The 12,044-nt window shown below is 58.5% G+C and overlaps 2 protein-coding genes across 5 annotated transcripts; one reads left to right on the forward strand and one right to left on the reverse strand.

The window, feature by feature from the left end:
- Positions 1–410: 410 nt before the first annotated feature.
- Positions 411–9,096, forward strand: LOC106049857 (T-cell surface glycoprotein CD1b-3-like). Of its 4 annotated transcripts, XM_048056014.2 has the most exons (7): positions 411–457; positions 5,875–6,057; positions 6,594–6,872; positions 7,337–7,618; positions 7,724–8,008; positions 8,097–8,193; positions 8,266–9,096. In XM_048056014.2, exons 2-7 carry the CDS (start codon positions 5,937–5,939, stop codon positions 8,309–8,311), a joined length of 1,110 nt encoding a protein of 369 aa, XP_047911971.1. In that variant the 5' UTR covers positions 411–457; positions 5,875–5,936; the 3' UTR covers positions 8,312–9,096. The 4 variants fall into 4 exon arrangements, with proteins under 4 accessions (XP_047911971.1, XP_013057739.2, XP_013057741.2 ...); XM_013202285.3 differs by lacking the exon at positions 411–457 and having other exon boundaries at positions 5,363–6,057; positions 8,097–8,187; XM_013202287.3 differs by lacking the exon at positions 411–457 and having other exon boundaries at positions 5,363–6,057; positions 6,615–6,872.
- Positions 1,943–5,317, reverse strand: LOC106049853 (antigen-presenting glycoprotein CD1d-like). The gene is made up of 6 exons (XM_066986797.1): positions 4,323–5,317; positions 3,860–4,117; positions 3,379–3,660; positions 2,985–3,269; positions 2,816–2,906; positions 1,943–2,728 (listed from the first exon to the last, which is right to left on the reverse strand). The coding sequence occupies exons 1-6, from the start codon at positions 4,627–4,629 to the stop codon at positions 2,716–2,718; spliced, it is 1,236 nt and encodes a 411-aa protein (XP_066842898.1). The 5' UTR covers positions 4,630–5,317; the 3' UTR covers positions 1,943–2,715.
- Positions 9,097–12,044: the final 2,948 nt, after the last annotated feature.

Genomic DNA, 12,044 nt, shown 5'->3' on the forward strand with positions numbered 1-12,044 from the left:
GGCCGGGTGGGGCCATGACTCAGCTTGGCCCTGGGCCCCCCCTTCCATGTTCCCCCCCCCGCTGTTGTTGTTGTTGCTGCGGGACACGGGGCAGGGGGAGTAGGCTCGGCTTGGGTCCACTGCGTGGGGGCTGGAGACACCCGGGCGCCTGAGTCCCTGAGGGACAGTGGGGTGTGAGGTGCAGGGCAGGGTTCTCCACATGCCTGCGTCCCCCAAGGCTGGAGTTGTGGGGCAGAGCAGTTGTGGGGGAGGATGGATGTCTGGGTCCCTAGGGCCTGGGGGTGTGGGGCAGAGCCGGGGGGGCCGGACGCCCGGGTTTGCTGGCGTGAAATCGTGTTTTGCTCTTCGCCTCCGGCCGGGCGGGCCCAACCCGGCGGGGCTGGGGGTCACGTGTGGGGCTGGGGGGGTGAGGGGGGGCATAGGACATGTGAGGTGCTGGGGTTCACGTGCAGGGCTGGTGAGTATAGGATGTGGAGAGGGCAGCGGGGCACATACGGGGCTAGGAGGTGGCACAGGGCACGTGGGGCTTGGGAGGACGCATGGGGCTTGTGTGGGGCTGGAGAACACGAGGGAAGTTGTGGGGCATGGGCACATATGGGGCTGGGGGGAGAAAGAGAGGCTGGGGGGGGTATTAACACATTTGGGGCTGGGTGTCCATGGGCATGTGAAGAGCTGGGGGCACATGGGGCTTGTGTGGAGCTGGTGAGCACAGTGTAGGGGGGGCACGGTTTGCATAGGAGGATGTAGGGCAGATGTTGAGCTGGGCATGTGGGGGGGGGTGCAGCCCTATGTGGGAGAGAAACTGCTCTGGCCCAGCCCCACTGCTCTTGTTGAGGAATTTCTTTGGCTTCCAACAACAGCCTGAGGGCAGGTGGCTGCTGGAGACATTTGGGGGTCATGGAGTGACCCCGGCCCTATGGTACCCCCAGGACTACACCACGATTCTCGCCTCTATGCCCCATGACCCCCCCATCCCACTGAGCAGAGCTCAGCGCCCTGCCACATTGCCCGTGTATGACAGGGGGGTGTGAGTGGGGAGACCCACCCATACTGGGAGGCTCTTGAGGCTACCCCACACCTCCTCAACACCACAGGGCCCTGGCCATGCTGCCTCTCAACCCACATGCTAGGACAGGGACCTGGTACGGCTCCAAGTACCCCCAGGGCAGGAGATCCCTGCTCTAGGCTCGGGTAACTGTTGGTCCCCGCAGCCCCCATCACCCTCCAGGCACAACTGGGGCTGGTAGTCCCTGCTTGGATGTCCCCTGCTGTGGTGGTGGCACAGGGACAGCCCATCCAGGGCTGCTGTGGGCTGAGCTCTGGCACCCTGTGACACTGAGTCAGGCCAAGGATGGGGGGATGCTGTGGTGGCCCCGTGGGCTCAGATGTGGCCCCAAAGCTCCTGCTTCCTCCAGGGTTCACTCACTCCAGTGTTCCCCAGGGGATGGCCATTCCTGCAATGTCCCTGTCCCTCCTGACAGGGCCACCAGTGCCTGGCAGGGAGGAGAGAGACCAGCTGCTGGGATGCCAAAGGGCGGCCGTGGTGCAGCTGGCAAGGGAGGGAGCGGGGGGTCGGTGGTCCCTGTAGTCCCCTCAAGTGATGGCTGATCTTCAAAGCTCCCCTTCAAGTGGCCACCGGTCCCCTCAGTCTCCTTGGGGCCTCAAACCCTCAGCTCAGGTGGCTGCTGGTGCCTGAAGTCCCCTCAGGTGAGCAGCAGTCCCCACAGGACCTCCTCGATGACCATTCCTCTTCGCATTACCCTCCGCTGACTGCTGCTCCCCGCAGTCCCCTCAGGGCCCACTGGGTCCCGCGGTCCCCTCAGGGGCTGCAGTCCCCCCTCTTCCTCTGGGCACCCCTTCCTGCCAGGTCTCTCAGCAGTCGGGGCCCCGCATGCCCAGTGCTGCAGCCTCCCGGCCCCATGGGGAGCCCAGCCTGGGGCCCAGCACCCCCCAGCTGCGGGATCCTTGGCCCCGCGGGGCTGGCGGGTGGTGATGCCCTTCAGAGCTCGGCTCCCTTTCTCTACTGCTTCTGTTAACTAGCCTGAAGCCCTGAAATTAGCCCTGATAATTTCTGCAGTGCTACGCTCAAGCTGGCCAAACCCTCCCCGAGCCCACAGAAACCTTTATAAAAGGCAGGTGTTCTTGGCAAAAACATCAGTGGTTTATTGTCGTTTTATCCATGCCTGCAGCTCCCTCAGATCACCTCAGAGTGCAGTGCTACTCGGTGCCGTAAACACAACTTGTGTGCACTTACCCTGTGTGTAACAGGCCAGGTTAAGCACAGCTATTTCTGGAATATGGTTAATGAAAGCAGCTTTTAACAGAAATATCTAGAAAGTGACAGTGGAAGGGGTGCAGCGTACTGCCTGCTGACAGTACCGTTATCATACTGAACCTGGAAGAAATTGCTGTGGGGGACTGGCGTGCCTGAAGGAGCCTCAGCAGGTGCACAGGTAGTGCCATGAGGTACAAAGTGATTATGTGTAACAGGTGAGGAGGTCTCAGACTTGCATCCTCGTCCATTATGCAAATAACAGCACAGCTTGAGTACCACATATTTCCCTGCTGTGGCTCCGTGCTGAGACGGTCTTGCTCCTGCTGGTGCCTGGAGCTTCGTCACAGCAGAGGGAGGTGGAGGTTGTGCCTCAAGGTGGGGCTTTGAAGCAGACAGGGCTGCCGTGCTCAGGAGGAAGCTGCTGGGCTCCATTCTTCCGTTTAATGGCACTTCCTAAAACAGGAGAGGGTTGTGGGATGGCTCTGGGGAGCTCCCCAGCAGGGATTTCCCAGGTACGCAGCAGGGCAGAAGGGGCCTTACCTGTATCTCCGCACCCAAAGTGCACCAATCACAACCACAGCTGCCAGCAGAGCAACCGCAAGCCCTGCGATCAGCCCAGCATTTGATTTCCCTGAGGAACATAAGCCCGTCAGCTCTCCTGCTCTGCTCCATCAGCACGGCTCAGGAGCCCCATCCCAGAGGCACCTACCCCAGGGGATGAGGAGGCTGCGGGTGCCCAGGCTGCGGTGGTGAACGCGGCAGGCGTAGCTGTGCCCATCACGGGGGGGCACGGTCAGGACGCTGTAGATCTGGTAGGTGAGGTCGGCGTTGGGCAGGACAGCGCTGGTGTTCAGGGCCGGACCCGGCGGCACCTCGTGGCCGTCCCGCAGCCAGGCCACGCTGATGGGCCGCGGGTAGAAGCCGGTGATGCGGCAAACCAGCAGGAGCTGGGCTGGGCCAGCCGTGCGGGCAAAGACGGTGGCAGTGGGCGGCTCTGCGGGGCGAGAGTGAGGGCCAAGGGGAGCCCAGCAGGGGCACTGCTTACCCCTGTTTTCAGAGGGAGGACTTTCGGGTGGCTGTGCCAGGGCTGAGGAGGGTCTTACCTTGTCTCTCCAGATTTGCCTTCCCGTACTCAATGAACCTTTCCAAAATGTCAACACAGGTGACATTGAGGAGCACTTGTATCAGCTCATTGAGGGTGGTGGCATTGTTCAACAAACGCTCAGCAGTTGCTGACATCTCATTATCTGGCACCCGATCCCAAGTTCCCTTGTTCAGGTGGAACCAGATCAAGTCCTGGCCCTCGTAGGCAATGCCAAGGAAGGTCCTGGTAGTCCTGTTGGGCTGGAGCTTGCAGCATATGGAGGACTGGAAGACGAAAGGGTCTGGGGGAGACAGGATGTGGAGGGTAGAGGGCATATGTGGGGTGTTCAGCATGCCCCTCGGGAGCCGTAAGGGGTCTGCCTGAGTTGCGTCTCCATCCCCAAAGGCTCTGGAGAAGCCTGGCCCGTGGAGATGCCCACCAGCCTTGGCTCATGCCCGAGGGGTCACTTGGAAATGGAGGGGGGAACTGTGGGCACGTACAGGACACCCTGGTGTGCCTGATGAGCTTCTGCACCAGGCTGTTGAAATCCCACAGGTATGACTTGATGAAGCTCTCAATGGCATCCCAGTCACCTTTGGGCAGGGCTGGACGCAGCCAGGGTTGGTGGTAATCGATGTCCCCGGTGCGTCTGTCCAGGGAACCAATGTTGATGTCCCCCACGAGGCCAAGCCCCCCCACTTGCATGGACGTGGCATTTTGGAAGGTGACGAAATGGCGCAGCTGGAGCATGTGAGAGCCTGCTGGAGAGGGGGGAGAGAGCTGGGGAAAGTGATGCCACTTTTGTCATGCCCCGACAGCTTCTTGGGGTCCCCTGCAGCCCCCCACCACTTCAGCAGCCCCAGCTCTGGCCCCCCAGCTTGACCATGGCCCTGTGAAGGAGGACATGTGGAACTGGACAGAGAGTAGAGGAAGGGGAGCAGGTTGGGGTGAGCTCCTACTTACCCTCTGGCTCTGCCCACGTCCCAGGGAAGAGGAGGATGGGGAAGAGGAGAAGGCAGCGGGGCTGCATGGTATCCACAGCAAGGCCACAGGCAAACACAGCAGTTGGAAGATGGAGCTGTGTGGGCTGCTCACTTCTCCCCAGGGTGACTCTGACATCAGTGGTGGCACTGGGTGGCACTGGGTGCCCTGACAGCCAATGGAGCTGGCGTTGAGGTTTCGGGGTGGGCCCTAAGGTGTCAAGAGCTGGGCTGGGACACCCAGGGCTGCCAGGTCTAGGGGGCTGGGTGGGTTCTCCTAGGGCTGCCATTGCATCCCAAGACAATGAGGGGGGCAAAGCTTGGCCTTGCGCCAAGGGTCCCCAATCCCCTGAGCCAAGCACTGAGGGGACTGCAGGGAGCAGCGGTCAGCGGAGGGTAATGCGAAGAGGAACGGTCATCGAGGAGGTCCTGTGGGGACCGCCGGTCACCTGAGGGGACTTCAGGCACCAGCAGCCACCTGAGCTGAGGGTTTGAGGCCCTGAGGAGACTGAGGGGACCGGTGGCCGCTTGAAGGGGGGCTTTGAAGATCAGCCATCACCTGAGGGGACTGCAGGGACCACCATCCCCCTGCTCCCTCCCTCGCCAGCTGCACCACGGCCGCTCTTTGGCATCCCAGCAGCTGGTCTCTCTCCTCCCTGCCAGGCACTGGTGGCCCTGTCAGGAGGGACGGGGACATTGCAGGAACGGCCATCCCCTGGGGAACACTGCAGTGAGTGAGCCTTGGAGGAAGCGGGAGCTTTGGGGCCACGCCTGAGCCCACGGGGCCATCACAGCATCCCCCCATCCTTGGCCTGACTCAGTGTCACGGGGTGCCAGAGCTCAGCCCGCAGCAGCCCTGGATGGGCTGTCCCTGTGCCACCACCACAGCAGGGGACATCCAAGCAAGGACTACCAGCCCCAGTTGTGCCTGGAGGGTGATAGGGTGCCCTGCCTGGAGGCTGAGCTTCCTGGGGTCACTGGTACCACACTAGAGCTGTTCACAGGAGCCCAGCAGTCCCTCAGGGATCCAGGTGGTTCCCCCAGGGTACCAAGGGGCCTTGGGGGGCGACAGCACTGGGACCACCCGCCCTCAGCCGGAGAGGGACAAACTTCCCCCTGCCTGTGTTTCAGTTCTGCCTTTGCCCCCCGCATGGGGCCCCTGTGAAAGGGGAAGAGAAACTGCAAGCTGGGGGAACGTGCCTGGGGATGGCAGATAGGAGCAGTGAGGGAGATGGGCTGGGGGCGTGGCTGTCCCTTGTCACCGCATTGTCCCCGTGCCCAGCACCCGACAGGCGCTGCAGCACCCCAGTTTTGGCACGATTGCCCTGACCCGAGCGGGGACCCTCTGCCACTGGTTGGGGTGTGTGGGTGTGTGAGGCTGTGGTTGCTCATCGCCCCCTCCCTGGGCAGCCCCATTCCCAGGGTGAAGCAGGTGGCACGGGACTGTCCCCTCCTCTAGGGGTACAGATGGAGCAGGGGGAACACAAAATGGAGGCGTTTCAGCTCCGCTCCATCCTGTACTCCCCGACCTCCAGCCCAGGCCCTCCCTAAAACCCCTGCCTCAGCCCCATTGGTGGAGTGCTGCTGACAGGACCCCATGAGTGCTTCCTCCTCCCGCCACCCTGACTGCTTCAGCCTCACCCCGAGCACCATGCGGCCGCATCACCTCCTCTTCCTCCTCCTGATTCTCTTCTGCAGGACATGGGCAGAACCAGAAGGTAAGTAGGAGCTCTGGGACACCCCCACCCACCCATCCCTCCACTACAGGACTCCACTGGTACCCCTGGCAAGGGGGCATGGCTAAGACCTTCCCCTGCATGGGGAGGACAGTCCGCAGCACCAAGGGGTGCTTGCACCCCACAGCACCCAGAGGTGCCTCCAGGCCTGGGCTCACTGTCCTGCCCAGCACTGGTGCAGGGGCTTCGGTGCCTGAGCAGCCATAGGGCTGGGGGATCCCCAGCCAGGCCTGGGGTGCCGGGGTGCCCTCAAAGGCGTTGTCCTGCAGGCACCAGGGGAGGGTCTGGGCCCTTCGTTGTACTGTGGGAGTGCCTGTTTGCTGGGGAGCTGCCCTGGTGAGAGGTTGCTTTGGGTGCTGCTGTCACCTGGAGCTTTTCGCCACAGCACCAGGACACCCTGAGTGTCCTCCCATGACAGCAGGGAACCAGGTGGGACCAGAGGGGTCCCTTGGGCATGGGGGTCACTGTGGTGTGGGGCACAGTACATCCCTCATCTCCCCTCCCCCCCTCTCTTGAAGCCCCATCCCCTCTCCCAGCAGAATCACAGCTTTTCCAGCTGCTCCAGACCTTCCTCCTCCCCAGTGCCGACTCCACCGAGGTGGCTGGGGTGGCTGTGCTGGCAGACATGATCGTCTACTCGCTGGACCCGGACACCTGGAACGTCCACATCTGCTACCCCTGGGTCCACCAGGCCATGGCTGAGGGTGATGTAGCGAAGCTTATGTCCTCCTTCAAGCTTGGCGAGCGCAATGTGATCCGATTCATGCACGAGATGGTCAAGCAGGTGCAGGCGGAATGTGAGTACGGGGAGAGCTGCAGACGCAGCACCCCTTCCCACCAGGGCAGGGTTTGCAGGGTCGTGGCGGGGGGTGACAGCCTCCAAAGGGCAAGGGAGGCTCCAGCTACTTGGTGGGTGTGGAGGCAGTGTACTGAAATGCCCTGTAGACCAGGGAGCTGCTGCCAAACTCACCAGGGCTGCAGGACCCGCACAGCGCTGATCAGGGAAGGAGAAACATGGAGGGAAAATTTGGGGGCAACACGGAAGTAGAAACTTGGGGGAGCACTCTGGGGGGCACAGTGGTGCTCAAACGCCCAGCCCTTATGCTTGATCTACCCTGACAACTCATAGGGTGCGCAGGGTCCTGGAAGCACAACCCCACCGCCGATGATGCCCCTGCCCACACCTTCCCAGCTGCCCCCACCTTGGGCCACCCATGTCCCCATGCTCACAGTCCCCCTCTGCTACCTCTGCCCCTTGCAGACCCTGTGGTGTTCCAGCTCCGCGCAGGCTGTGAGCTTCACCCCAATGGGACGAGCCGCGCCTTCGCCAAAGTTGGGGAGGGCGGCAGAGACCTGGTAGAGTATGAGGTGGGGAGAGGGTACTGGGCTCTCCAGCAGTCGACCCTGCTGGCCAAGTTGGTGGGCCAGTCCCTCAACGGGATGATGGCTGTCACAGAAATGGTGGAGCACCTCCTTTACAAATCCTGCCCGAGTCACCTCCGTGCCCTGTGCAGGCATGGGAGGGCAGATCTGGAGAGACAAGGTGAGAATGGTGTGGCCCCAGCACGGCCACACCAATGCATCCCCCATGCTGGGGCCAAGTGGTGCCCCTGCTGGGCTCCCCTTGGCCCTCATTCTCGCCCCGCAGAGCCGCCCACTGCCACCGTCTTTGCCCGCACGGCTGGCCCAGCCCAGCTCCTGCTGGTTTGCCGCATCACCGGCTTCTACCCGCGGCCCATCAGCGTGGCCTGGCTGCGGGACGGCCACGAGGTGCCGCCGGGTCCGGCCCTGAACACCAGCGCTGTCTTGCCCAACGCCAACCTCACCTACCAGGTCTACAGCGTCCTGACCGTGGCCCCCCGTGATGGGCACAGCTACGCCTGCCGCGTTCGCCACCGCAGCCTGGGCACCCGCAGCCTCCTCATCCCCTGGGGTAGGTGCTGGGGATGGGGGGTGGGGGTGGCTCCCACTCTGGTGTTTCCGTGTGCTCATGTCTGCTCTCCGCTCTCTCCCCGTGCCAGAAAACCCCATTGTGACTCCCACCGTCATCATTGTCATCGTGGTGCTGGTCCTTGCTGTTGCCATTGCCATCGGTGCTGCTTGGTGGTGGAGGTACAGGTGAGGGCTCCAGCCACAGGGACAGAGTCCCCTTGGACAGCAAGCACAGCTCACACTGGTCCCCCCTTGCAGGAAAGGTGCTGTGTCCGGGCAGGACCCCCAGCAATCCCTCATCTGATGCCCCGCCCGATGCTGAGGCTCCCTGCTCTGTCTGCAACTCACCTGCATTAACAGAGGTGACAAAGCGGGGCCAGGCCAGTGGGGGACAAGCAGGCCACACAGGAGCAAGAGAGACAGAAGGATCTGGTGGACAGTCCCCCCTCAAGGCACATGGAGCACTGTGCCCCCCAAAGGCTGGTCACAGGCCCCAGTGCTCCCTACCAGTGGGTGCAGAGCAAACCCCATTGCAAGGGAGGGACACGAAGGCCACCAGCCTCTGGATGTCGGGGAACAACTACAGCTGTGGGTGCCCCCACCTGCTGCAGGAGGGGACAGCCAAGAGCCACCCCAATTCCCCAGCACTCGGGGTCCCAGCAAGCCCTCCAAGACACCCTACGGCCAAGGGGCATCCCATTCCCAACCTGCCCTGTGTGCTCGCCCCCACACGTCCCTGCCCCACCTCGTGGCCCTAGCCCAGCCCCTGGCTCCCTTCCTCATCACCAAGCACCCCTCTCCTCCTCTCCTGCTGGAAGCGGTGCGGGGTGAGGGCGGCGCGGCCAGGGGAGCCCCAGGCCTGGGACCTCCAGGACCCCGAACGCCCTCACAGGAACACAGGATGGTGGAGGTTAGAAGGGACCTCTGAAGACCATCCAGTCCAACTCCCCTGTTAAAGCACGGTCACCAAGAACATGTTGTGCAGGGTCACATCCAGGCGGGTTTTGAATATCTCCACAGGAGACTCCACAGCCTCTCTGTCAACCTGCTCTGTCACCAGCACAGTAAAGAATTTTTTCCTCATACTCAGATGGAACTTTGTGTTTCAGTTTGTGCCTCTTGGTTCTCTTCCTGTCACTGGGAGCCGCTGAATAAGAGTCTGGCCCTATCATCTTGACACCCTCCCTTTAAGATATTGATATATTAGGATATTGATATCCTCTTCCCCAGGCTAAACAGGCCCAGCTCTCTCAGCCTCTCCTCATATGACAGATGCTCTAGTGCTCTCATCTTAGTAGCCCTCCACTGAACTCTCTGCAGGAGCTCCAGGTCTCTCTTGTACTGGGGAGCCCAGAACTGGACCCAGTATTCCAGAGGTAGCCTTACCAGGGCTGAGTTGAGGGGCAGGATAACCCCTCTGGATCTGCTGGCAACAGCAAGCCTAACTCTTCCTAATGCACCCCAGGATACCATTGGCCTTCTTGGCCACAAGGACACATTGTGGGCTCATAGTTAACCCGTTGCCCACCAGGGCTCCGAGGTCCATCCCAGAGCTGCTTTCCAGCAGATCAACCCAGGACATTCCATCAGAGGAACCCGCTGAGTTCCAGAGCTGTTTTCCAGCAAGTCAACCCCCATGCATCGTGCATGCATTTGTACTGGGTCTGGCAGTGTTGGAGCTAACTTTCCCTGCAGCTGCCCATACACTGCTGTGCTCTGCACTTGTAGCTAGAAGTGTCACACCAATGCTTTATTTATTGCTGAGCAATACTGGCACAGCATCAAGATTCCCTCCAGCCCCCCAAAGCCAGAAGGCTGGGGGTGGGCAAGAGGTGGGGAGGGGACATCACCAGGGCAGCTGACCTAAACTGACCGAAGGGATATTCCATACCATATGATGTCATACTCAGCAATAAAATCTGGAAAAGGGGGCGGAAGAGGGGGAACTCTCGTTATGAAAACATCTTGTGAAAACGTGATACTTCCACAATACTGCTATGCATATTGAGGCTCTGCTTCCAAAGACATGGCTGAGCATCTCTCCTTGATGGGAAGTAGAGAATAATTGTTTTCTCTCTCTCTTTTCTCCTGTGTGGCCTTTGCTTGTTTGTTGTTGTTGTTGTTTTCCTTTTTCTTTTCCCTTTAATTAACTTATCCTCAACCTGTGAGCGCTTTTCTTTCCCAACATACTTTCTCCCTGCCCTCCCTTTGAGGAGGAAGAGTTGAGAGAGTTGTCACCACAGCCCTTTTTGGTGACCAACATGTGACTCAAAGGATTAAGATAACAATAGATTTGACCAGAGCACTTTAGAGGGAATTTACAATTATCATATTTAACCAGGAGCTGTTGTTCATGATATTGACCAGTTTGCTGTTAATATTGTTCTGTGTTTATCCTGTCTTATATGAACTGTGCCACTTTCTCTCTTTTGTTACTTATTAAATCTGAGAGCCTGTTAAAGGCTGTGTTTTGTTGTTGTTGTTGTTATGGTGGTGGTGGTTTATTTATTTATTCAGTTCACTGTGCTTTAAAGCACTGGTCTTGAGCCTGATCCAGTATCCAGGCCCTGCATTACTATCAGCTCTGTACTTCAGGAACCACCTTTTGGAGAATATTAACAACTGCACTCTTTTTTTTACCTCTGGAATCAATTTGTGGAGAATATAAGGTATGGTACCTCTTCCTCCTTATCCTATGGGCTAATCACAATAGCTTTTGAATATTTTGACTGTCCTTGCGTAACCAACATGTTCCTATTTCTAAGTCTCCAGAATATGTTTGTTTTTTCCTAAGGTTAAACAATTATTTAAGAATACCACCCAGGAATCTGCCCCAAGGCAGTGTGGTGGTGGGTGGCAAGGAGAATATGGGCAGGTACCTGTCATAGAATCATAGAATGGTTTGGGTTGGAAAGGACCTTAAAGATCATCTAATTCCAAACCCTCTGCCATTGGCATGGACACCTTCCACTAGACAAGGTTACTCAAAGCCCCATCCAACCTAGCCTTAAACACTTCCAGGGATGGGACATCCACAACTTGTGTCATGGCTATCTATTTGAGCTTCACCAGTGAACAAGTGTGGAATCCCCCCAAAATGAAAGAATGTTTTAAAAAAAGTATTCCCTGACCTCAGCAACGCCAGAGAGTTACAGCTTGCTGCACTGTGCTGGGATCTGGTCTGCGCCTACCTAACAATAGCAAACACTATTCAGCACCTTCAGGGGGAGGAGGAAGTCTCTGAATCTGATGTCCAGATAACAGAGTAGCAAAACCAAAAGACCAATGGATGGTATTAGTCACCCCTATAGTCAAGATGAAACAATGGAAGAGGAAGTCAGTTCATTTAGTAAGGGAAGAAGCTTCTCCTAAAAGGCTCTGGGAGGGAGAAGTGGAAGGGGCAGGCTGCTCTAAAGCAGAGCCATCACAAAAACAGGAGGAAAAACAGATAGAAAGAGCCTCTGAAGGCAACCCCTGTCAGGCGTGAAGGAAAAGTATCCCTTCAAGTAAGATGTTGTATGTCAGTCAGGCAAGTGGACCACCATGGAGAGAGGTATGCAGTACCTGAGGCAATTAGCTGTGATGGAGGTGATTTATAGTAACCTAGACAATGAACAGATATCCAAAGATCCAGATGAAGATCCAAAGATCCCCCCTTTGAGGCAGGGACTGGCATGGTGCTTAGCACCACCTGAGCATCTAAAGTTCAGCACCAGACTTGGAAGGTGATGCAAAAGGGGAAAGGAAAAGCAGGATCTGACCCATCTTGCTGTTCAAGGGTGGGAGATAGCTGTCCCGACCCAAAGCATGCAGCTCATTGCTCGCTGCTCCTCTCCTGGCTGCAGCCAAGAGATTAGCTGGGCCCTGTAAAAGCGGGTGCAAGTCCTCAGCAGGAAGGCTCTGGATCTGCAGTGTTGTTTCATGAGCCTTGGACTAGACTATTTTTTTTTAGAGGAAAGACAGGTCAGATGCCTGGTGTGCAGGGCACAAGACAATTTTTGCAGCAGCACTTGATTCCTCCAAGCCACCACTCACTC

Source organism: Anser cygnoides, chromosome 35, assembly GCF_040182565.1.
Source record: "Anser cygnoides isolate HZ-2024a breed goose chromosome 35, Taihu_goose_T2T_genome, whole genome shotgun sequence".
NCBI lineage: Eukaryota > Metazoa > Chordata > Aves > Anseriformes > Anatidae > Anser > Anser cygnoides.

Coding starts and splice junctions, on each gene's coding strand:
- LOC106049853 (XM_066986797.1), bottom strand. CDS start 4,629: ATGGCAGCCCTAGGAGAACCCACCCAGCCCCCTAGACCTGGCAGCCCT. Junction 4,118..4,322: donor GACGTGGGCAGAGCCAGAGG/GTAAGTAGGAGC, acceptor CCTCTCCAGCAG/GCTCTCACATGCTCCAGCTG. Junction 2,907..2,984: donor CAGCCTCCTCATCCCCTGGG/GTAGGTGCCTCT, acceptor TATGTTCCTCAG/GGAAATCAAATGCTGGGCTG.
- LOC106049857 (XM_048056014.2), top strand. CDS start 5,937: ATGAGTGCTTCCTCCTCCCGCCACCCTGACTGCTTCAGCCTCACCCCG. Junction 7,619..7,723: donor GGCAGATCTGGAGAGACAAG/GTGAGAATGGTG, acceptor CTCGCCCCGCAG/AGCCGCCCACTGCCACCGTC. Junction 8,009..8,096: donor CAGCCTCCTCATCCCCTGGG/GTAGGTGCTGGG, acceptor TCCCCGTGCCAG/AAAACCCCATTGTGACTCCC.